This window comes from Cladophialophora yegresii (assembly GCF_000585515.1).
Source record: "Cladophialophora yegresii CBS 114405 chromosome Unknown aczIN-supercont1.1, whole genome shotgun sequence".
Taxonomy (NCBI): Eukaryota; Fungi; Ascomycota; class Eurotiomycetes; order Chaetothyriales; family Herpotrichiellaceae; genus Cladophialophora; species Cladophialophora yegresii.
In genome coordinates, this window is record NW_006913045.1 from 1,692,975 (window position 1) to 1,716,594 (window position 23,620).

At 53.7% G+C, this 23,620-nt stretch overlaps 8 protein-coding genes across 8 annotated transcripts; 6 read left to right on the forward strand and 2 right to left on the reverse strand.

Annotated features, from left to right (window-relative positions):
• Positions 1-121: 121 nt before the first annotated feature.
• On the forward strand, positions 122-4,196 carry A1O7_00598 (uncharacterized protein; the record flags this gene model as incomplete). The annotated part of the gene is made up of 5 exons (XM_007754639.1): positions 122-669; positions 717-849; positions 893-2,456; positions 2,506-2,702; positions 2,754-4,196. The coding sequence occupies 5 exons, from the start codon at positions 122-124 to the stop codon at positions 4,194-4,196; spliced, it is 3,885 nt and encodes a 1,294-aa protein (XP_007752829.1).
• Positions 4,197-4,829: 633 nt separating this feature from the next.
• On the forward strand, positions 4,830-8,246 carry A1O7_00599 (translation initiation factor 5B; the record flags this gene model as incomplete). The annotated part of the gene is made up of 3 exons (XM_007754640.1): positions 4,830-5,327; positions 5,380-7,952; positions 8,003-8,246. 3 exons carry the CDS (start codon positions 4,830-4,832, stop codon positions 8,244-8,246), a joined length of 3,315 nt encoding a protein of 1,104 aa, XP_007752830.1.
• An 854-nt stretch (positions 8,247-9,100) lies between these two features.
• A1O7_00600 (C-22 sterol desaturase) lies at positions 9,101-10,881 on the forward strand (the record flags this gene model as incomplete). Its single annotated transcript, XM_007754641.1, has 4 exons — positions 9,101-9,275; positions 9,331-9,481; positions 9,543-10,791; positions 10,846-10,881. The coding sequence occupies 4 exons, from the start codon at positions 9,101-9,103 to the stop codon at positions 10,879-10,881; spliced, it is 1,611 nt and encodes a 536-aa protein (XP_007752831.1).
• Positions 10,882-11,819: 938 nt separating this feature from the next.
• Positions 11,820-13,227, forward strand: A1O7_00601 (uncharacterized protein; the record flags this gene model as incomplete). Its single annotated transcript, XM_007754642.1, has 2 exons — positions 11,820-11,927; positions 12,076-13,227. 2 exons carry the CDS (start codon positions 11,820-11,822, stop codon positions 13,225-13,227), a joined length of 1,260 nt encoding a protein of 419 aa, XP_007752832.1.
• A 558-nt stretch (positions 13,228-13,785) lies between these two features.
• A1O7_00602 (ferredoxin-NADP+ reductase) lies at positions 13,786-15,367 on the reverse strand (the record flags this gene model as incomplete). The annotated part of the gene is made up of 2 exons (XM_007754643.1): positions 13,786-15,036; positions 15,086-15,367. 2 exons carry the CDS (start codon positions 15,365-15,367, stop codon positions 13,786-13,788), a joined length of 1,533 nt encoding a protein of 510 aa, XP_007752833.1.
• Positions 15,368-16,187: 820 nt separating this feature from the next.
• A1O7_00603 (uncharacterized protein) lies at positions 16,188-16,976 on the forward strand (the record flags this gene model as incomplete). Its single annotated transcript, XM_007754644.1, has 1 exon — positions 16,188-16,976. One exon carries the CDS (start codon positions 16,188-16,190, stop codon positions 16,974-16,976), a length of 789 nt encoding a protein of 262 aa, XP_007752834.1.
• A 1,079-nt stretch (positions 16,977-18,055) lies between these two features.
• A1O7_00604 (uncharacterized protein) lies at positions 18,056-21,486 on the reverse strand (the record flags this gene model as incomplete). The annotated part of the gene is made up of 3 exons (XM_007754645.1): positions 18,056-18,775; positions 18,843-19,535; positions 19,582-21,486. The coding sequence occupies 3 exons, from the start codon at positions 21,484-21,486 to the stop codon at positions 18,056-18,058; spliced, it is 3,318 nt and encodes a 1,105-aa protein (XP_007752835.1).
• Positions 21,487-22,895: 1,409 nt separating this feature from the next.
• On the forward strand, positions 22,896-23,597 carry A1O7_00605 (uncharacterized protein; the record flags this gene model as incomplete). Its single annotated transcript, XM_007754646.1, has 2 exons — positions 22,896-22,976; positions 23,010-23,597. The coding sequence occupies 2 exons, from the start codon at positions 22,896-22,898 to the stop codon at positions 23,595-23,597; spliced, it is 669 nt and encodes a 222-aa protein (XP_007752836.1).
• Between the last annotated feature and the right edge of the window lie 23 nt (positions 23,598-23,620).

Sequence of the window (23,620 nt, forward strand, 5' to 3'; positions counted from 1 at the left end):
CGCCCAATGTCTTGCTACCTGACCTGAGCGTTAGGATTTAGTCACACTCGATAGCCCTCGTGCTGTGAAAGTCGTTGCCCTCGAGTCATTCACTACGCAGACTGGCTGTACCTGGCTGATCATGGCGACTGTCAGTGACCGTCGTCGCATAGGCAAGAGCAGCAGTCCAGAACAAGATCGCTCGCCTGTCCAAGAGCGCATCGGTATATTGTCCCGGACTCTTACGTCGAGCTCGAGCATTAGATGGATTCTCCCCGCAAGGTTACGCTCACCATCCAAGAACGATGTCGTCTTTGTCGGGCATACCTTTATTCAACTCCATGAGTTCCAGGCCAGTGGACAGCTGGTCGACACCACCGCGAAGCTTGACTTTGGTACGACAATCACAGATGCTAAAATCATCTCTGCCGACTTGCAGACAATACCCGTTGTCGATGCGATCCTGAAACAAGAGCGCGACCTCGAACAGTTCAGCATTCGTGGGCAGCCAGTGGGCGATGGTCACCCGCCGCAGCTTCTTGTTCTCGTTACAAGAGACAACGAAATGATCTACGTATATGCTAGAGAAAACAGCATTGGCGATGCTCAACTGGTCTTTGCAAAACGACCTTTCCTGAGGGGCTCGGATCTGCCCTCGAGCGAATGTCGCGACATCGCGGTCGATCCTCAGTAGGGCTCTCTCAGCTGACTATTGCCATTCATCTGATGGGATATAGGTCTCGAGCTCTTGCAGTTGCTTCGCCCTCAGGCTACGTGGTGATATTCAAGTTACGGTTCCTGGATGAGATCAAGGCTCAGATTGATGGCTGGGATCCATTGAACCCTGCCTCTTTTTGTCCTGCAAGAGAGGTTAGTATCTTCCCGCGATAAATTGACACACTGACGATTACAGCAACGTTTTATTACGGTCGATGGAAAAATCCTTCTGATGTCCTTCTTACCGAGTCCTGATGCTGATCCTAGCAAGGTCGTGCTGCTGCTGCTGGCCTACACTGGCGATGAGAGAAAAGAAACATACCAATACCTGCTGACATGGGACACTCGCCTCCCACTAAAGACAATTAAGCATATGTCTTGTAGCGGGCGTAAGCTACAAGAAGACCAACTACCCACGATGCTCATCCCTTCGACACGAGCCTATTCATACATGGTCGTTATGCAATCGAGCATCACCTATTGCGAGGATGTCCAATCTTCGGAAACGAAGCGGGTCAACTGTGCATTTGCTAAGGACAACGAGGAGCCGCTAGAATGGGTCCAATGGTCGAGACCCAGACGCCACACTCACTACCTGCAACGACGCGATGACATTGTGCTTCTTCGCGAAGACGGGCTGCTCCGGAATTTCTTGTTTGATAAACACTCCAGCAAAATCTTTTCTACCAACAACGTAATCGGTCACCTTGGTTTCAGCGTTGATACAGCCTTCTGCATGCTCTCTGGCCCACCTGGGAAAGGTGGCGATATCCTTGTCGTGGGCGGCAGCATGACCGATGGAGGTGTTTTCCACGTGTCCGCACGAGGCTCTCCCGAGCGGATTCAGCCCATCGAGACCCTCGCACCCCTGAACGATATTGTCACGGGCCCTCTGATAGCTGTCGACGGCGAGGATATTGCGGCGCAGGATGGAATGCCCGGTCGCCTTTACACCTGTTCAGGACCACATGATCGGAAAGGTCAGGTTTCGGAGATCCGTTACGGGTTCGAAGCCCAAATTGGATGGAAAATGGAGTTTCCCAATGCCGCCCTGGTTGAGCGGCTTTTCAGTCTGGAATTACCAAATATCAGTGAGGTCCTGCTGCTGGCGTCCCATACGGCAAGTTCGTCTATGGTCGCATTCGAGCTGGAGACGCAGGACCTCTCTTTTACTGATTCAGATAGCCATCCCGGGTTCGACTTTGACCACTCAACCCTTGCCGCAACGGTCTACAATCAAAATACAGTCATACAGATCACAACTGCTGGCATAAGCGCCATCCTCGTGGATGAGGATGAAGTTACCAGACTCCGCCACCTCAGGTCGACATTCGAGCATGCGACCATTTCCGCTGGTGATGATCCAGTCATCGCCGTTATACGTGCATGCGACACAGGTCTGGATCTCTGCATCATCGAGGTTAATACTGCTGAGGATGGTCAGCCTCAACTCGAGGTTGACCAGCTTGTGCGGCTTGAACATATCCCCAATAACATATGCTGCATGCAAACAGCAAATGGCCCATTGTTTGTGATTGGCACAGCTACTGGCGAGCTCCTGTGCTACGACGAGAATCTGCAACCCGCATTTGAGCTTCGAATTCAAGATCTCCATCCCGAAGTGAAGAATGCGGCGGTTTCATCCCTGGTTGCATTGGAGCCCAATCTCCTTGGTCCTACGCTGCTGTTGTGCGGATTGCGTTCGGGCACTGTACTCTGTCTGGAACTCAAAGTACAAAACAAGAATGGGGCGAGGATAGGTAGGGCTACAATGTCCAGAGGAGATCTGATTGCTAACGTGATGATCAGACGTACGTTGCGACGAGGTTTTCCGCGTAGGCGCGACTGCGGTGCAGATCATCGAGGAAAAGGGCCGTCCAGACGGCTCTGGAAATCCTTCAGCATTGGTCCTTTGCGAGTATACAATTTACCGTGTCACACTACATCCGAACTCTGCTGTTGTCGATTTCACCTTCTCGCCTATCTGGGTGGTAGATCGAACCAATGTGAGACTTCATGCTCTATAGATCGGAGCAATACTGACTGACCATGAGTAGCCATCTGCCCTACCGCTGGTCAACGCGCTTCACCGCATACCTAGGCTGGAGTCCAAGTATGAGCAGCCCGGAGGCTTCTTGATTTGCGCTACTGAAGCCGAGATATTGTTCTGCTCCGTGGTGGCTCAAGAGCACGGCATAGCCCGGCACCTGCACTTCAATGGCGTACCGAAACGACTGTTATACTCCCAATTTCTCGAGAAGTTCGCGGTCGCTTTCTCCCGGGAAGGCGATCCCTATGAACCACCACTGCGCAGGGGCCCCAACGTGCCACTACTACCGGGTGAGAAAAATCCCACAGATCGGCCATCAGAGAAAGTTCGGCAGGTTGGTTTGCAACTCGTTACGCGCGATCTGAGCTATCCTGCTGGGAAAAGGGATGAGGATGTCGCTTTCTCCACCATCGTAACCGGAGACAGCAGCGCCGTCCTACATGATTTCATCGACTGGAGGCCCACGGACGATGTCTTCCACTATGAATGGCTGGTCCTTGCGTTGGAGCAGCCAGGCATGCATGGCCGAGTTGTGTGTGTCAATGCCAAAACGTTGGGGAAAGGCAAGCCTGATGCCGACGCGAAAGTCGCGTTTCACGACAAGCAACCTGTTACGGCGATTTGTGCCTACAAGAAGTCATCCCTGCTAATCGCTTGTGGGAAAGAGATCATACTGCGCCACCTCGACTTCAAGACACGCCGATGGGAGTCGTTGTCCAGACATGCTATTCCGTCAATGGCGAACGCCATATCATGTCAGGGCTCGCTCATCTGCGTGGCTACCCGGGAGCACTCGTTGTTCGTTCTCGTGGACCGGAACGACCGACTGTGTCAACATAAATGTGATGCCGGAATGAGATACGCCAAAGATGTTGCCGTGCTGGATCTTTCAACTGCTGTCTTTGCCTCTGCTGACGCGGCTGGTACTGATATCGTCGGATTCTCGGGCTTGAACAAGGCAAACTCGGACGCGACGCCACTGTTCCACGCCAAAATGTCGGGCCATATCCATCGTTTCCGGCTTGATTCCTTCCATGGACCTGAGAGTAAGGAGCGGACCCGTTTCTATGGCGCCACCATGGATGGGACACTGTTTCATTTCACGCTTCTCAAGCACAAAGAGTGGAAGTTGCTCCATTTCATTGAGGAAATGAGCTACATGGACCGCAAAGCCATAACGGCTGTGCCGATGAAGAGAAGAGATGCAGATGGTAAAGAGTATCTCTGGAAGCCTCCATTATTCAGGCCGAAAGACATGCATGTACGAGGAGACCGCTTGCTCATGATGATTGAGGACGGACCATACAACCTGCGGAACGTCCTGAAAGGCTCACCGCGGCTCGAAACTTTCAACGCCCTGGTCAGGGAAGTTTTAGGAGCGAGCGATGAGCCGGTCGAGGTAGCAATCGCTTGGATGAGAAAGTTCCTGAGATATCCGCCTCGATCATGAGGGTATTACACACAACGGCTGGAGGGGCACAGTCTTGCAATTAGTCTTGAGAAAGACTCGAATCAAGGAATCTACGATACCAATCCGCGGCTACTTTTTTGCAGCTCGCAACTGCTGTGCCAGCCAAACACTTGATACGTGCCACTGTGACCTGGGTTTCTATACTTTGTAGCTGTCACCTGCTATGAGTCACGGCCGAGGCAAGGCAGAATTTGAGAGCGACAGTTCTTCGATAGAGAGCGCCAAGCCACACCTCCGTTATGGACGTGTGGACATCCGTCTGTCCCTCCAAAACGTCACTTCGCCTTCACTTTCACCACTTTCCTCTCATTGCCCCACCATCACCACTTACTCATCACCTCGGCCGGCCGCTTTCCCACAAGAACCTACAAAGTACAACTCCTAAATCCGATACCCATTTGACAGATTCCATTAGAGACTGTGGCGAAGAATCAGGGAGATCCAAAAGCCAATGTCACCTAGTGGCCAATAGCCTCTCTTGAACGCCGCATTTTTCCCCAAGACAATCGCCTGTTTGATCCCACAACGCTGCACACGACTTTATGTCGCCGCCTCTAAATCGTGAACGATTCATACCTCGTCAACCATCCAACCAACACATACATCGACGCAATGGCTCCTAAGAAGAAGGGAGGCAAAAAGCAGGCGGACGACTGGGAGAACGATTTGGGCGAGACTGTCGATCCGATAGCTCAGGCTACCGAAGATGCAAAGCAGGCCGACGCAGACGACGATGCCGCAGAAGAGATGAATGGTGGTGGCGGGGGCGGTCTCATGGCTGCGCTGCGCAGGAATAAAGACAAACGGGCAAAGAAAGGGAAGCAGAACATCAATGACTTTGTCGACGGGGAGGATGCGGATGGTGCTGCCCCAGAGGACCCTGCCGACAGCTTAGCTGCGAAAGCTCCCACCGAAGCCACCTTCGACGACGACGACGATGATGTGTTTGCCGGAAACTCCAACAAGAAGGGGAAGGCTGGCAAAAAACAGCCTGAGAAGGAAGCGCCACCTGCCGCCGACGACGACGCTGATGGAGACGGCGGTGTGAAGTCGAAGAAGGAAAAGGAGCGTGAGAAAAGGGAACGAGAAAAGCAGAGAAAGAAGGAACAGGTAAGTCAATGCTTCTCTATGATTACCTGTTTGGATTCTGACAGTTCGACAGGCCGCAAAGAAAAAGGGTGCTGCTCCAACGCCCGCTCCGAAGGCCGAAGAAGCGAAACCTGTTGTTGTCGAGAAAACCGAGGTGCCCGCTGCTGCCCCCGAGAAGGATGACAAAGCTGGCAAGAAGAAGAAGGTCCCCGCACATCTGGCCGCTATTCAGAAGCAGCAAGAGCTCTTGGCACGTCAGCGAGAAGAGCAACAAAGGAGAGAAGCTGAAGAGAAGGCTGCCGAAGAGGAGCGGCTAAGAAAAGAAGCCGAAGAGGAGCAGAAGAAGGCCGAGGCAAGAGCACGTAAGAAGGAGAAGGAGAAGGAGAAAAAAGAACAGCTTCGGAAGGAAGGCAAACTCTTGTCCGAAGCCGACAGGAAGAGGAAGCAGCAACAGGAGCTTCGTCTGAAGCAGATGCTCGAGTCGGGCGCCAAGGTTGCAGGCTTGGCTGGCGAGAGTGTCGAAGAAAAAAAGAAACACGCAGATAAGAAGCGGAAGGGCCCCAAGAAGGAAGAGGTCGACCTGGAAGCTGCTGCTGAGAAAGCGAGACAGGAAGCCGAAGCTGCCGCAGCAGAACGTCAGCGTCTGGCGAAAGAAGCCGAAGAAGCTGCAGCTGCAGCAGCTGCAACAGAGGCCGCTCAGCAAGATGATGGTTCTGAGCTCGATGACTGGGAAAAGGCTGCTGACGACGACGTCAAGGACAGCTGGGATGCTGACTCTGACGAGGATTCGAAGCCGTCCCAACCAGCTATAAACGGCAATGCTACGAAGACTGAGAAAACGACCGGAACCAATGGTTCGGTCACAAAACCAGCCGTCACCAAAACAAATGGATCGGCCACCCTGCCCATCCGTGACTCCGGTCCGCCTCCCAAGGAGAGACCTATTGAGTCGGACACCGAGTCAGAGGAGGAGGATGATTCTTCAGACGAGGATGAGGAGACCACAGCAACTCAGCGTGCAGCAGCACAGAGAAAGGCAGAAGCGGCCGCGAGGCGTGCGAAAGCCCATGAAGAAGCCCTTGCAGCACGATCTAAAGACGACCTGAGATCGCCCATATGCTGTATCTTGGGCCACGTCGACACGGGAAAAACAAAACTCCTGGACAAGATCAGACAAACCAACGTTCAAGAGGGCGAAGCCGGTGGTATCACCCAGCAAATCGGTGCTACTTACTTCCCCAGAGAGGCACTTGAACAGAAAACGGCCGTCGTGAATAAGGATGGTAAGTTCCAGTTCAAAGTGCCTGGTCTGTTGGTTATCGACACCCCTGGTCACGAGTCTTTCTCCAACCTCCGATCTCGAGGTTCTTCCCTTTGTAACATTGCCATTCTGGTTGTGGACATCATGCACGGCCTAGAACCTCAGACTCTGGAGTCTATGAGGTTGCTGAAAGAACGCAAGACACCGTTCATTGTCGCTCTCAACAAGATTGATCGTCTCTACGGCTGGAAGAAGATCGACAACAACGGCTTCCAAGACAGTCTCGCCATGCAGTCTAAAGGAGTGGTAGGCGAGTTCGAGAAGCGACTCCAAGATACCAAACTTGCTTTCGCCCAAGAAGGATTCAATGCCGAGGTCTTCTATGAAAACAAGGACATGCGGCGATTTGTGTCACTGGTGCCAACTTCAGCGCATACTGGTGAAGGTATCCCAGATCTGCTCAAACTCCTTGTTACTCTGACCCAGGAGCGGATGACATCGGCTTTGATGTATCTTTCCGAAGTGCAAGCTACGATTCTGGAGGTCAAGGTAATTGAGGGTCTGGGTACAACCATCGACGTGATCATCTCCAACGGAGTCCTGCGCGAAAATGACCGCATCGTGCTGTGTGGTACAGATGGGCCAATTGCGACCAACATCCGAGCGCTGTTGACGCCAGCCCCACTCAAGGAGCTGCGTCTAAAGTCGGCGTATGTGCACAACAAAGAATGCAAGGCGGCTCTGGGTGTCAAGATTGCTGCCAACGATCTTGACAAGGCTGTGGCAGGATCTCGACTGCTTGTCGTCGGACCCGATGACGATGAAGAGGATCTAATGGACGATGTCATGGCTGACCTGCAGCAACTCCTCCGCAAGATATCGAAAGACCACCGTGGTGTTAGCGTCCAAGCTTCTACCTTGGGCTCACTCGAGGCATTGTTAGATTTCCTTAAGGAGTCAAAAATCCCCGTGGCCAACGTCGGTATCGGCCCCGTCTTCAAGCGCGATGTCATGATGGCCGGTACAATGCTGGAGAAAGCGAAGGAGTATGCAGTCATGCTTTGCTTCGATGTCAGAGTTGATAAAGAAGCACAACAGTACGCGGATGAAAACGGCATCAAAATTTTCACGGCCGATATTATCTACCACTTGTTCGACAACTTCACGGCACATACGAAGCAGCTGCAGGAGCAGAAGAAGGAAGAAAGCAAGCTACATGCGGTATTCCCATGTGTGCTTCATCCTATTCAAGTTTTCAACAAGAAGGATCCCATTGTGGTGGGAGTCGACGTAGTCGAGGGCAGTCTACGTCTACTGACGCCGATTGCTGCGGTCAAGACAAACCCTGTCACTGGTACCAAGGAGATCGTCACTTTGGGCAGAGTGTAAGTTGCAGCAATCCATTTTCAAGGCGCAGGAACTAATCTTATGACAGATCGTCCATCGAACGTGAACACAAGGCCATTCCCATCTGCAAGAAAGGACAGCCCTCAGTCGCAGTGAAGATCGAGGGGCCCAACCAGCCCATGTACGGACGGCAGCTGGAAGATAAAGACATACTCTACTCGCTGATCTCCCGCAAATCCATCGATACACTGAAGGAATTTTACCGAGATGAAGTCACCAAGGACGAATGGGCGCTGTTGAAGAAACTCAAACCCACGTTCGACATTCCTTAGGAGATGAGTTGTGACACGGAGTTCAGGGAGTCTCGGGATCATGATCGGGACTTGAGATCAATATGGGAAAACACATGATGGGAGAAGCGGCGCCTGACAATGGGCATGTGGGAAAAAGGCCTGTAGAGTTCTGCATACATTCTCGGTACGAGGTACGAAGTGACTATCATGCGACAGCATTACATACATGTAAGGTCCGAGCTGGTCGATTTCTGTCTTGCCACGGTCCCCCCCCTTGCTCAGCATTCCAGAGGTACTCCGTACGAGTCCACAATAAAATAGAAAGTGCACCGAGATTACGAAGCAGACAAGCTCTAAAATCCTCGTGTTTGCGCTAGCACCAGTCGGTTGTGGTTGACCAGTAAATGATTGGCTCAATTTCTCAGGGCAAAGTGTGGCCATCCGGAGGGTCCAGCAACCGACGAACGGCCCCTCTAGGATGCCCGGCGCCTGCCCAATTGGAAGATGCAGTCGGCGTTAAGCAAGCCTAAAGAGACACTGATGAGGCCACGTCGGGGGCATCACCAAGCTCCAATTTCGGCAGGCCCCTCGCCGTGAACGATAATTATCAGAGCCAAGAATTCTAGCGGCGAAGTCGCAGTCCTTGCAGTCAAGTCTATCAAAACACTCCGTGCTTGTCGCTCTGTCCTGCGACCCCGTTGTGTTCTCTGGGTAACATCGACTTGCTGGACTACTTGTGTCAAAGAGGAGGACTAAAAGAGGCGCATTTCCGTGAAAGGCTGGTTGTTGTACCGTGTCGCCCAACGACTGCAAGGCACTGTCCGCCCATTCGACCGTAGCACGCACACTCAAGCCTTTTACCGCGGCCCCCAACATCACCCTCGCGAATCGCCATGGAGGGCCTCTCAAATGCCACCAGCTTTACATCACCTCTCGCAAATGCCGATCTGAAGTCGCATCAGGCCGCGCTGACCTCGGGAGCGGGTGTATTGGGCAGAGTGTGGGCGCAGCTCAATATCTGGACTGTGCTCTTGACGCTTCTCTTGGTGCTGGCTACCTACGATCAGTGTGAGCACCCTCGATGTAGCCTCTGATGTCGCGGGACGCTGACAGACTCTTACAGGTAGCTACCAATGGCGCAAACATGGCATTGTCGGCCCGGCGTGGAAAATGCCCTTTATTGGGCCATTTCTCGAGTCGATGCGCCCGGATTTCAACAAGTACAAGGAGAAATGGGAGAGTGCTGAGCTGAGCTGCGTCTCAGTCTTTCACAAGTACGTTCGCTGTGTCGATGTTTTGTCTCACCCAAGCTTTTGGGCTAACAGCATTATTCAGATTCGTCGTGATTGCCGGAACCCCTGCCATGACCCGGAAAGTCTTCAACTCGCCCATGTTCCTCAAACCGACCGTCGTCGATGTCGCTCCCAAACTGCTTCGTCCTAACAACTGGGTCTTCCTGGATGGGAAGGCTCACGTGGAGTATCGCAAAGGACTCAACGGATTGTTCACCCGCCAGGCATTGGAAATGTATCTGCCCGGTCAAGAGGAGGTCTACAGCAAGTACTTCAAGAGCTTTCTCGACATGACCCGGGAGAACAACATGAAGGCCCAGCCCTGGATGCCTGTCTTTCGAGAACTCATGTGCGCCGTATCTTGCCGGACATTCGTGGGACACTACATGAGCGAGAAGGTGGTAAAGAAGATCGCCCACGATTACTATCTGATCACGGCGGCTCTGGAACTCGTCAACTTCCCAATTATTATCCCTTACACCAAGACATGGTATGGAAAGAAAGCAGCCGACATGGTGCTCGAAGAATTCGCCAAATGCGCGGCGAAGTCCAAGGTCCGCATGGCCGCTGGCGGCAGTATCACCTGCATCATGGATGCCTGGGTCAAGCAAATCCAAGATTCGGCCACGTATAGAGAACGCATCGCGAGGGGCGAGAAGGTTGATGACTCGGAGAAACCGGCTCAATTACTGCGCGACTTTACTGATTTCGAGATCTCCATGACTCTCTTCACGTTCCTATTCGCTTCACAGGACGCCACGTCCAGCGCGTGCACTTGGCTCTTCCAAATTATGGCCGACCGACCGGAGATCTTGGACAAAGTGCGGGAAGAGAACCTTAGACTTCGAGGTGGTGACCGGAACAAGCCATTCGACATGGACATGCTGGAGTCAATGGTCTGGACAAGGGCCGTAGTCAAGGAAACATTGCGATACCGCCCTCCAGTCATTCTTGTGCCATACGTGGCGAAGAAGGATTTCCCGGTCACCGAAAACTACACATTGAAGAAGGGTTCGATGATCATCCCCAGTATCTGGCCCGCAACCCACGATCCCGAAGCGTATCCCAACCCTGACAGCTTTGAACCCGAGCGATGGATCACTGGCGATGCAGACAAGCAGGTCAAGAACTGGCTGGTGTTTGGAACCGGCCCTCACTACTGTCTGGGTCAAACATATGCTCAGTTGAATTTGATGGCCATGATTGGCAAGGCGAGCATTCTGATGGATTGGGTGCATGAACCCACGCCTATCAGCGAGGAAATTGAGGTTTTTGCGACCATTTTCCCTCAGGTAAGTTCGAGGGTTTGGATCATTCGTGAAAACATGGCTAATCTTGGGTGACAGGACCATTGCAAGCTCACCTTTACGGAACGCCCGTGACCGCATTCCGGCCTTCCTGAAAAACATTGTTTTGCTTCTCCCTTTGCACTTTAGCGATAGACTTGTTGGCGTCATTGGACATACATACTCAGCCCAACAGGGAGGAGGTCACCACAGTTCATATGGGTGGATGGTCTCTGGGGAGCAAGGGGCCAACGCAAGACGCGGCAAACGCCGAGGTACCACGTTCTGGAATACTGGTTTGGCCGTATGCATAGAAAGAGTCCGCGTTAGACGTGTCAATGGTGGGTTGTACATGGATGTGTCAGCCCGGGAAAGACACGAGCTTGGATAGCTCGCTGAAGCCAATGGATTCGTGCGCACAAGAATCCCCTCGCTGTCCCCTCCCTCAATTTCGTGCGGACGATAGATCTACTATGTAGGACTGTGCTTTGGTCTTAGCCCAGAAATCCTCCCGTGTCAACGTCATCGGATATCATCTCCACCATCTCCTTAATTAGGTGATAATGGTTGTCCCTTATCGCCGGGACGTCCACCAACATCACGCCTGTTGTCCATATCGCTTTCCGTGATTGTATTCACTGTACTTCCAGGCCATACATGTAGCATTGCAGCGAGTACTAATTGTTGATTGCATCTGCGAGTCCCTTTGACCCTTTCGGCGTCCGCGATCTGTTCGAGTCGACGCACGTCGTGGTGCCCCGATAAGCTTTCTGTACACCTCATTGATACCTTGTCTTTGATATCTCTGGCTTGGGTACCCATCATACCTAGCACTACATACTGGAGTATCCCTCGACCGCACCGCGCACTTGTTGTGATTTGCGATTGACGCAATTGTGCTCAAGCAAACCCGAGCGTGCATGTTTCGACCGGGATGTCGTGTGGGAATTGATTTCATTGCAGACATCAAAGGGCCGTGCAACTTGAAGCCGGAGGCTTAACAGGTACCCATTCATTTATGAGAGCAATTCAAGATGGTGCCGCCGTTTCCTCGCACCGCCGCGAGGATGCTGAGTCGCGAAATCGCCGGGAAAAGGAACTTTTCGACATCCAAAAGCCGCAACGCTGACTTTACCCATGCTGTAAGTACACATGAACACCCACACACCCCCAGACACATGTAGAATCTCGCAATAGTGTTTCATCGCTAATATCCCCAATATCTGCTGCTGCTACCATTGTCGTTGCCCTCCCAGCTTTATGCCCATATATGCTTACTCATGTCTCTAGGTCATCGGTGCCGGAGCCGTCGGCCTAGCCATCGCACGGCAACTGGCCTCCAGAACCGGCACATCGACGATTCTGATTGAACGACACGGCTCCGTGGGCACCGAAACCAGCAGCCGCAACTCCGAAGTCATCCACGCCGGCCTGTACTACGGCCCAGACAGCCTGAAGACGAAGCTGTGCCTGCGCGGAAAACACCTGCTCTACGATCTATGCGAGGCCCAGAACATCCCGCACAGCCGCACCAAGAAGTGGATCATCGCCCAGGACGCGCAGCAGATGGGCGAGCTGGAAGCCCTGCACGCGTTCGCGCAACGGATCGACGTGCCCACGCATTTCTTGGCACGCAAGGAAATCCAGACCCAGGAGCCCGACGTGCGTGCGGAGGCCGGTGTCCTCGAATCCCCCACGACGGGCATCATCGACTCGCATGCCTTCATGGCCTACCTCGAGGGCAGCTTTGACGAGCGCGGCGGCGACGAGATGCTGCACACGGTGGTCACCAAAGTCGAGGCCCTTGGACAACACGGCGACGGGGAGGAAGGGTACGCCATCACCACGCAGTCCCGCGACGGCAAGGGCGGCGAGGACGTCATCACGGCCGAGGCGCTGATCAACTCGGCGGGCCTGGCGGCCATGGACATCTCCAACATGGTCCTCCCGCCCGACCGACACCGCAAGCCATACTACGCCAAGGGGACGTACTTTTCGTACGCGGCGTCCCACCCCAAGCCAAATACCCTACTATACCCGGCGCCCAAACCCGGGTCGGGAGGTCTAGGCACCCATCTGACGCTCGACATGGCCGGGCGGGTCCGTTTCGGCCCCGACGTCGAGTGGGTCGACGACCCCACGGACTTGACCCCCAACCCGGCGCGTCTGGCTGCCGCCATCCAAGTGATCAAGGATTATTTGCCCTCCATTGACGCCCAGGCGATCGGCCTCGATTACTGTGGGATTCGGCCCAAACTGGGGAAGACAAGCGGCACGTACGGCAAGGACGGCGAGGGGTTCGCCGACTTCTACATCAAGGAGGAGGAGGGGTTCAAGGGGTTCGTGAACCTCCTGGGCATCGAGAGTCCCGGGTTGACGAGCGCGCTGGCGATTGCCGAGTACGTGGAAGATATACTCTACGGGAACGGGTCGAGTGCTTGAGATGATATAGCCCTGCAGGATCTCTCGCGGTGGTGGTGGTGGTGGTGGTGGTGGTGGCAGCAGCAGCGGCGTCAACGTTGGTCTCAACGCCGGTCAGTTTGGCCTGTTGTGCCTCGACCTACTGCATATCTGACGGCTAAGAGCTGACAAGACTGCCTCTACAGTCAGTACGGTTCCCGATGCAGAGACACGACGCGACCCACCGACAAGCGGACACATGATACAAGTGGAGAGGGGAGCTGACGGTGAAGCTACAGGGCCATCACACCCCACTGAAGAAGAGGGATTGTGGATAGCAAAGGGGAGATGTACGCGAGCCACCAAGTGCAGGCAGTGAAATGGTCGGCACCAGAGATCTAGGCGAAGTCTAGGCAGAACTTGAGAACCCAGACCCGTGCATGTTTGTGCTGCCGGGCGGATGAACAGTATTGTATGTAAGATGGAGTATATTTAGGTATATCTACACTACAACCGATCCTTCCGCTCTACCGATATGCTTTGGCGACCGACCTCGCAGTGCAAATACTACCAAGCACGTCTCTCGTCCCTCGGGCAGTTTCATTCCCTGCTCGCTTCCAGCATCTCCTTTACACTCCCGAACTTTTCCCTGGGCTTGCCCCTTTCTGTGCCAATCTTCTTCTCCACCTGGTCGATATTCTCCCAATCGTCCCAGTGTACAGGGTTGAGAGGGAGCTTGAGGATCTCTGCGTCGGCTTGGACGCCTTTCCATCCGGTCTGTGACAGTGATGACGCTGAATTGGGCTCGCTCTGGGCGGTCTTCTTTCTCCAGTCCTCGACAATTGCGGCGGCCGTCTGGAATGCGTCGGTCATGGTGCTTGCGATGACGCCTGTAGGACCGCGCTTCACCCAGCCGGAACAGTAGAGACTGGCTTTGAGACCGTGGGTGTCAGTCTCTTGCAAGGGGACGATCCTGCCGTATCCGTCATGCCGGATGGTGCCTGTTCGTTCGTCAAAGTCTGTGCCCAGGTCGGCCATGCCCGGTATCGCTTCTGCTTTGTAGCCTATCGATCGGAATAGGGTCGATGTAGGGATGAGCTGAGTCTCGTCTGTGCTGGAGACCTTGGACTCCGGATCCGCCACGTTTTCGAGGGTCGTTCTTGCAAAGATCACGCCTTCGAGCTTGCTTGGATCCGCAGGAGACCATTGCAAAGCTTGGGGCGCCAACAGAAAGTCAAGAGACCAGGACTTGGCGGCGTCCTCCTTGCCAGGGCTTCCCTTCTTCAAAAGTTCCATCAGCCGCCGCTTTGGGCGTGGGAGCTTTGACAAGTCAGGCGGAAACAGAGCCTCTGGGATTGGCGTGAAATTGACGTCTTCCAGGTGGAGGAGTTCGCGCACTTCTTTAATGGTAAATGCTGCCTGCATGGGACCGCGGCGTCCCACCACGTGAACGTGTCTTATTTTGCTTGCAGCCAGAGCTTCCAGCGCATATTCCGTGATGTCCGTCTTGCGTAGAATGTCAACCTTGCTCAGCAACGTCCTTGCAACATCCAATGCCACATTTCCCTGGCCAACGACGACCGCAGTCTCTCCAGCCTGCAGATCAGGGTTTAGATTGCGATACTCGGGAAGACCGTTGTACCATCCCACGAATGCGCGGGCGGAGTAGATGTGAGGTTTGTCTTCACCGTCTAAGCCGATCTTCCGGTCCTTTGACGCGCCGTATGCAAAGACTATCGCATCGTAATGCTTGCCTAGCAATGGAAGGGGGAGATCATGGCCCAGGTTGACATTTCCGATAAAGGTAAAGTTAGGGGATTCGGCGACGTCTTGGAAAGTGTCTTGGACGTTCTGGAGGGTGATCAGCAGAGCGCAAAGAGCAGCTAATAGGGATTCTGACCTTTACCTCGGGGTGATCTGGAGCTACACCGAACCTGACGAGGCCAAATGGCACGGGAAGCTGCTCATACATGTCGATGCGTGCCCCCGCGATCTTGCGCATCACCTTCTGCGCAGTGTAGAAGCCCGCTGGGCCGGATCCGATGATGGCCACGGCAGGAGCAGCTCCATTGCTACCGACTTCTGCGGCTGCATGACGGATGCTTCTGCTGATGAGGCGGGAAACTTGAAAGGAAGGGCTTCCTGCGCGAGTTGTCAGACGCAGGCATAGGTTGATCAGCATGGCCGGGTCAAGGAAGGAGTCGCCATCATTTACCTCGTCAACTAAAGAGCCGAGAGAGCTTTTGAAGCAGACGAGTGACGCGTGCCGTGGCGAGCGTGGAGAACCGAGACGAGGCGCTGGCCTTTTCTTTCCGTCGAGCCGTTATCGATAAGCAGGTCGGGACATACTAGCCACACACGGGCTAGATCATTTCTTACGCCTTTGACAATGAGGATAGCTAATGGACACAGTAACACAGTCTACGGAGTACTACGTATCGTAACATCAATACTAGGTGCTTCCCTGAGAAATGATGCTACAAGCGGTGATCTGCAAGCTTACTGTACTTTTTGGGGGACCCATGCTTGAGGGTACTGATCGAAGGTGAAGCAATTACTCGAGTCAAGCCCGGCACAACACACTCGCTGGACAATATCATTACCTTTCGTACCATATCCTATGGCACGAAAATCCAGAGCATACTCCGTACTCCGTACTGCGCGGTGAATTGATTTCTGCACAGCTGCGCACGAGTACGCATTCAGGCCGAGTGCCCCTGGGAACTCCTCCTGCCTCCCTCGTCCTGGTGGTCCCAGTCTGCTTATCTCCATGTGACCTGGACTTATCGCTCCGAACGTCATCAAGTTCGCAGCCTCGTCGCCTCGTTCTCAATTTCTCCTTCAGCCGACTTGCCACCAGGCATCCCTTTTCTTGACTTACGTACGGGTTACTCCACGGTCATAAGCTGGCAGCCTCTCGCCCTCTTCAATCTATCCTAGTTGCTACCATCGCGTTGTCTTTCGTCTTCATTTTCCACACACAGACTTTTTCCGCCGGCACAATGCCTCGATCACGCAAGCAAACTCACCATCATGTCCCCAGCACCGACTCTCCCGTCCCCGCGACATTCACAGATTCCCTCCCCCTGCCCAGCCTCATAGTATTCGACCTGGACTACACCCTCTGGCCCTTCTGGGTGGACACGCACGTCTCCAGCCCCGTCAAACCAGCGGTCTCCACCACGTCCCAGTCCAAAGACAACACCTCGGGCATGCCACAAATCAACACCAAAATGTTAGACCGGTGGGGCGAGTCCTTCTGCTTTTACCCGCAGGTGCCCTCGATACTGGCATCCGCGCGGGAGAAGGGCATCGTCATGAGTCTCGCCAGCCGGACGCACGCGCCCGAGTTGGCCGCCGAGATGTTACGCGGTCTGCAAGTTCCTTTATCCGGCGCCACTACGACTACGACGAGGAGCGACGCTCTCAAGGCCTGGGCTTTCTTCACCCACCCGCAGATCTACCCGGGCACGAAGACGACGCACTTCCGCAAGCTCCAGCAGCAGCTCGCCAAACCGGCACGGTCTGGGTCGGACCAGAACCGGAACCAGAATCCGCTGCAAGGCCGGACGGTTCCGTTTGAGGATATGCTCTTCTTTGACGACGAGGGGCGGAATCGTAATGTCGAGACCGATCTGGGCGTCACCTTCTGCCTTGTCCCTGATGGGGTCGACTGTGATGAAGTCGATAGAGGTGTTTGGGAGTGGAGGCGGCGAAGGGGGATCACGCCGAAGGACTTGTCTGGGCGAGATGCGGAACAACACGACAACGTAGCGGAGCTGGAGGGATGAAATTTACTTTCGTGGCAAGGTGACTGCGTCAGCTAATTGTCTCAAGGAAATGGTGGTCATGCCGATAGTGGACACCCTCTTGCAGGCCCTCTTTCGTCGCAAGAGGCTGCTTTGGAGGTAGCCGGTTTCTCTCACAGGGACAGGAGAACGTCGAGGCAAGGATGATTCTGAGGTGACTGAAGTGGGTGGGATATCTAATCGTCCAATTTTGGCCAAGCCGCACCCACTGCATGGCCCACGGTCCTGTGCCTTGGGGGTTGAACGGGTTTTATTGTCAGACCGCCCACTCGAATATCAACCGGGTTTATCATAGACTATCTATACCCCGCGAGACAGCGCCCCTCTCAAGGTGTACCGGTGACCTGAGAAGCGCGAAGACGAACAACTATACTGTAGAGTATGAGCTGAGAACGAAATTCATTACCGACTGCCCGAGACAAGATCCAAGGTGACCAGCTGCTGTAATCGTACGTCTCGAAAGTCGGCAACAGAGAAGTAGAACACAACGCGGGTCATTCCTTTTGCATTCACCCTGCTTACTTCGTCTGCTCTACCTGCCTTGCACTATCAATATCGTACACCGCAGCAATCATTCACCTCGTACTCGAGTCGTACGTAAAAGCCAAGGAAGCCACAGCGCGGTACTGCCTGGTCACCGGTAGCAGGACTCCGGTCAGATGCGCATATATGCACTACGGGTGCCTGCCTTCCCTTTCAAGTCAAGATTGACGCACCAGACTTCTTTCCGCGTCTCGTGTTCATCACATTCCGATCCGGCCCGTCTGTCCCGGTGGCATAAGAGGGAATTAGATCCAAACAAGCCATGTCTCTCGTGTTGTCTGTCGTCTTATGAGCTGTGCCAAAAACCATTCCATGCTGTAATGCCGTGACCGAAAGCGTGTGGGGTATCACAAAAGAAGTGGTAATTGTACACTGGGTCATTTGCTTGATCGTTGCCAGATATCGCAGAACTGTCCGGTGCTGAGTGCTGACGCCAGATTTGCCTCTGTTCAGCAACGAACTTATCCACCGCGTCTGATAATTGCTGGTAGTGGGGACCTTGGGATGACAGGGCGACATCAGCCCCTCGATCTCCTCTTCGACGGCTTGCCCATCGCAATCTCAACCAAATCTCCGTCGTCGTCGTCATGGTCCTCTTGTCCGGAGAACTCCGAGTCCTGCTCGTCGTCATCTTTCATCCCAAAGGCTCCTCCCAATTTCTCTTTTTCCGCAGGACTTAACACCTCTTCGTCGGAACTAGTGCTTTCGACTTCCTCTGTAGGGGCCACCATTTCCCCCATTTCCTCGTCCTCGAAAACTTCGAGGGGTCGTCGCTCAAGACTCCGTCGTGCTTCTAATGGAGGATTCTCCGAGTCGATATCGGAGCCAGATCCGTCCGATGATGAGTCGTCCAGCGAACCGTCAAAGTCATCGTGGGAGGTCTGGTTGTGTGTGCTGGACGTTGGAGAAAACAAGCTGGTCAGACCTCTGGTGACCGAGAAACTGTGGTGATTGTTGCCTGGACTCTGATTCGAGGAAGTCAAGTTGCTGCGTTTCCCAAACGTTGTGATGTCCTGCTCCTCCTCATCTAGTGAGAAAGGGTCGGCGCCGTTGTCGTCGTTGTTCCCAAGAGCAGCGAACGGATCGTCTGCTTCGGATCCGAACTCTGCTGCAGCCACTTCTTGCTCAGCCTCCTGCTTGTGTCTCGCTAAACGATCAGCCAACCGTCGGCGAGCACGTGATGGCTCGATATTGAGTGGTGCTGGTGGAGGTGGCAGTAAAGGTATTGGCTGATCAGACTGTTGGCAACAACGCATCATTAGCCTAAAAGATAAACATCCGTCGCCCTGTATTGGTCCCACTTACGTTCTCCGAGCTAAGACCTGTATCAGCAGCTGACAGCTGATTGACTGTTCGCGCATGCTCTTCGTCTTCTGCATCGTCCATGTCTTCGTCATCATCATCCGACGAACTTCCAAACCCGCTCGAAACCGACCCGCTCGAGTTGTATCCAGCACTAGTGGCACTGCCGTTGTTTGATAAGTCAACGCTGTCGAGGGCATTCTGGCCACCGCCCAGTCCAACGCCAGCTAATGCGCTTCCGGGACCAAAGCCTTGACCCGAACTAACGGCATTGAGGACTGCCTGCCTAGGGCCAAGGCCGTTATCTGGCCGGAAGCCCCCCAATATCGCGTTGTCTCGTTCTCGCGTCTCAGCCAGTGTCTTGGTAACGTATTCCTCCCAGGCCTGAGAGTAGATGCAGTCTTGAACTGTGGGCGAGAGCAACTCTCTCGGATGTCGCTCGCCGAACTTAACGACCTCTTCTGCCACAAGGGTCAAGTGGCCCATATATCCTAGACGCATGTTTCTGGCCTGTTGTTCTTCGTCACTTCGTCTCTGGCCTTCGATTATCGCGTCAGTAATGCGGCCAGTCTCAAAAAGATCAAATGCTAGAAATCTATTATGGCCCCGGTCCATGGGCCCATTGAAGACTTGTTGCACAACATCATAAACGACATTGTGGAGGAAGTTGTTCCATGGAAATCGAAAGAAGAAGCTCTGTGCACATTTAGCGTTTATCCGCCCGGTGGGTGACTTCGCTTACCAGAATCGTAGGGACTACTCTATTCTCCACAAACATGATTTTCAAATGATCTCCGACAATTGGAGCGTCATCAGAAACTGTTTGCTCGACTTGTGACACGTGCATTGTAGCATCTTGGGTTGTGTGGGACGATTCACCTTCGAAAAGGCTTGATTGAGGGCGGGATTTTGTCGCAGTTGGGCTCGTGGCTCGCTCAGGGCTAGTGGCCGTGGGTGTTCTGTTAGGATCGGCCGACTTCGAGAACAGAGGCTCCGGTTTGTCTTCGGGGTGAGGAGAGATTTCTCCCTGGCCCACTGTCAGGGTTGCCGGTTCAATGTCATCGGTGCTCATAACCGTATCCTCCAGGCTAAGACGCCGCACGGTCTCGTCCAGATTTCCTGTTGGCGTTTGTGGTTGATCCGGGACCTGTCGAGGAGAGATCGATTCCTCTGCATCATGCTTCGTACTTGGGGCTGGGTCCGTCGCTTCTGAGACTGCCACTTTTTCGAAGCCATCCTCGTCATTAAGATTAGCTATGCGAAGCTCCTCTGTGGATGTCGATGCTGACGGAGTAAAGGCATTTTCGAATCTTGAAGAGCTCGCTGAAATATCCACAGCGGAGTCTTCTGATTGCTTTTGAGACAAGAACGCTCCTTGCTCCCTCAGCCTCTCCCTTTCGGCATCCCTTGCTTTGATAAATTCTTCACTTCCCCGCTCATTTAGAAGACCCATATTGCTGCAGTGCAGTAGTTCTGCCATCAACTCGCAAGTCTTGAAGCGATCAAACCCAAGTGGCTCGATCTGTGTCCCCCAGGCGGATCTGAGATGGCCCCTCTCTACCACGCTCGTCTCCTCTCCAATTGTGACGGTGTGCTTGGAGCTCAGAATCAGGCTCATAAAGCTGGGCACGTGCTGGGCGAACAGTCTGAGAAGTGTTCCGAGATAGATAGGGTCGCGGCTGGTGGGAGGTGCGTTGGGACTGTGACCCTGATCGGGATCGTAGTCTGAATTGTTCTTACGGATGACTTCGATGACGATCCCGACTCCAACAGTCAATGGGTTGCCGCCTTTAAGCATGTACGAAATAAGCTGCCGAATGCACTTCTCCGAGACTAGCTGCCTCGTGAGGCTATTGGGGCCGATGCAGGATTGCTCATTCTGAGCAGCATTTGCTGATATTGTGATGATAGCCTTCAAAAAGTCTCCAGCTGATGTTTGAGTTGATGCATTGCAGTCCGGGGACAAGTTAGACAGAAGCATCGGAATCAAATCCTGGCCATGGAGCCAGTCCACAATTCCGGCGCCTCCCTCTGATTTTTCCAAACTGATAATCTTCAACAACAGATCCATGACCATGGGGCAATCGACATGCTGCAGGATGGCGGGGACGATGCCGGGCAAACCCTTGAAGAAATCGAGCATATCCTCAGTCTTCTTCTCGAGCAAGGTCTCATTTACCTTTGTGAAATAACCGGCCTGGAGGGGATCCAACGGTGCGAGTCTGCGCAAGAAGTCCCAAAAGTCCGTGAGATACTGGGTGTTCGCCATCAAGGACTCGGTAATGGACCATGTCTCACATGACAGGATCTCGCACGCGACAAAGGCATATTTCAGTCTTCTTTTCTCGGCCTTCTCTTGTTCCTCGTCCAAGGGCTTTGGCTCATCTTCCTCCTGCGTGGCGGGTCCTTTGCCTTTCTCGTTGTCGTCATCATGGACGTCTGGCTTAGGGCCTGGAGCGATCACGTAGTTTAGGAGGGCATGGAGGTTTGTGTCGTCGCGTAGATATTCGATCAGCTTGGTGTGGTGAGATTTGAGTTCTTGAATGAGGTCGGCCTCTTCAAGCAGGTCTTCGAGCTTGACATTGGGCTTGTCGAGGAGTGTATCAATGGTGGAGATCTGGGAGTATCCTCCAAATCGCCAAAACATGGTTGCTGATAACTTTCCGTTGCGACCGGCCGGAGGATGAGGTCTTAGTAATGGTACAGTCCTGGGGGTATATGATAGTCAGATAATAAGCCGTGGGTAGTCGTAGCTCGTGAATTGTCTATTGGATAAGACATGGACAGGCGGTCCAGCGCTAGAAGATAGAAAGAAGTCAGCGCTCTATATCGAAATGTGCGCGATTCGACGATGGTAGTGTTCGAGTCGGCTGGGGGTCGCGACGGCGCATGTTTACCTATCGTTACAAAGGAGTGACTGAAGAGAAGTTGAGAGTACAGTCAGAACCTCCGTCAATGGTCCCGTGGCAGAGGGATGGATCCGCGTCAGAGCAAGGCAGGTTATCTCGGTGAAGTTGGCGAGTTCAGTGACTCGCTCGAGTTCCGGCGGGTAGAAGCGAGAGGCAAGAGAGGAACTTGGCGCACGGAATGTCACTGCGCTGCTTTTCGCGCCGCGTGCGAGCCCCCAGCAGAATTAATGTATCGTTGCAGCCTTTCAGCTTTGTGGTACAAGCATCCAAGAATAGTTGGACTCGTGCTACGAGAGCCGCGAATGAAACAGGCGCGCGAGCAAAAAGTGGTAGAAGGCCAAGTGACTTTGGCAGGATGAACTGGGGACGAAGCTGGACACCCGAACAGTGCGGTGCAGATGTGCAGATGCTCTTGTGCCGGGCGCCTCCACAAACAAGCGCCCCTTTTTCCTCGCGCCGGCCACGCTTCCGCTCATCCACCACATCCATGTGCCCTATTCCGTCATCAGGCATGCCCAATGCCACATGGCTGCCCTAGGCTGGCCGAGTCTGAACAGGGAGCGGGCAGCTGGCCGCGTCGACTTCCGCTATCGAATGTGCCGAGTGCTCCAGCACATTCACATACAATTAATGCCACCATCAGCTCTAGATTTGCGCTCCCTCGGTTTCCAGCAAGAGAATCGATTGAGTAAATCGGCACGTGCAGCTTCCTCCGAGGGGCGGATGGACAATTTGCGAGGATGCAGATCCCCTAGTTAAACAATGCGTTGACGCGGCGCCTGGAAATCTGGGCGCAGTCACGCTTTGGAGTCTGGCATCCGCAGTGAATACCGCCTATCCAACTGTGCAGAGCGCACTCAACCAATGTATGCCGCTGCAAAGCAGCCCGTGATGAAGAGCACCGCCTTGCAGCCCGAGTCTCTCCGAACGGTAGCTAGCAATGCTAGGTGAGAGGAAAGCAGTGATTTGACTAAATAAATGCACAGTTCTGAAGGCGGATAAACCTCGGTTGAGTCGGGACGTAGGCAGACACCCTCGACTTCAAACCACTGCTCAACCGCCCCTCTGAGCCACCACACATACGAACACAACAACCGACGCCGAGTGCAGTACACACCAGCGCACCTGGCAGGAGACTCTATTGAAGATGAATCGCCTGTTCGGGTCAAAGAATACGGCACCAAAGCCTAATCTCAACAGTGCAATCCAGAATGCACGTCCCCCACCTGTTCCCGGTCAAGCACTACTAACACCACAATAGGTCGATACTAGAATTGACTCGGTCGATGTGAAACTCGCCAAGATCAATGCTGAACTTTCCACCTACCAACAAAAGCTCTCCAAGATGCGTGAAGGTCCGGGGAAGCAGGCGATCAAACAAAAGGCTCTGAAAGTCCTGCAACAGCGCAAAATGTATGAAAACCAGAGAGCGCAGCTGCAACAGCAGTCGTGGAATATGGAGCAAGCCGGGATGATGCAGGACAACCTGAAGAACGTCATGACCACCGTCGACGCGATGAAGACCACCAATAAAGCATTGAAACAGCAGTATGGCAAGATCAACATCGACAAGATCGAGCAGATGCAAGATGAGATGGCGGATCTGATGGAAATTGGCAATGAGATCAATGAGAGCATAAGTCGCGCTTACGACGTGCCGGAGGACGTTGATGAGGCGGAACTGGATGCTGAGCTCGAAGCGCTCGGTGAGGATATGATGTTTGAGCAAGAGATGGGGATTGGCGAAAGCACACCTGGGTTCTTACAGGACGAAGTTGCGCCGCCGCAGTTCGTGGATGCGCCTCCAGAGCACACGAAGGTCAAGGAGGCCGCGGGTGGTGTCGGCTAAATCGATTCCGCACTCACAGAGTC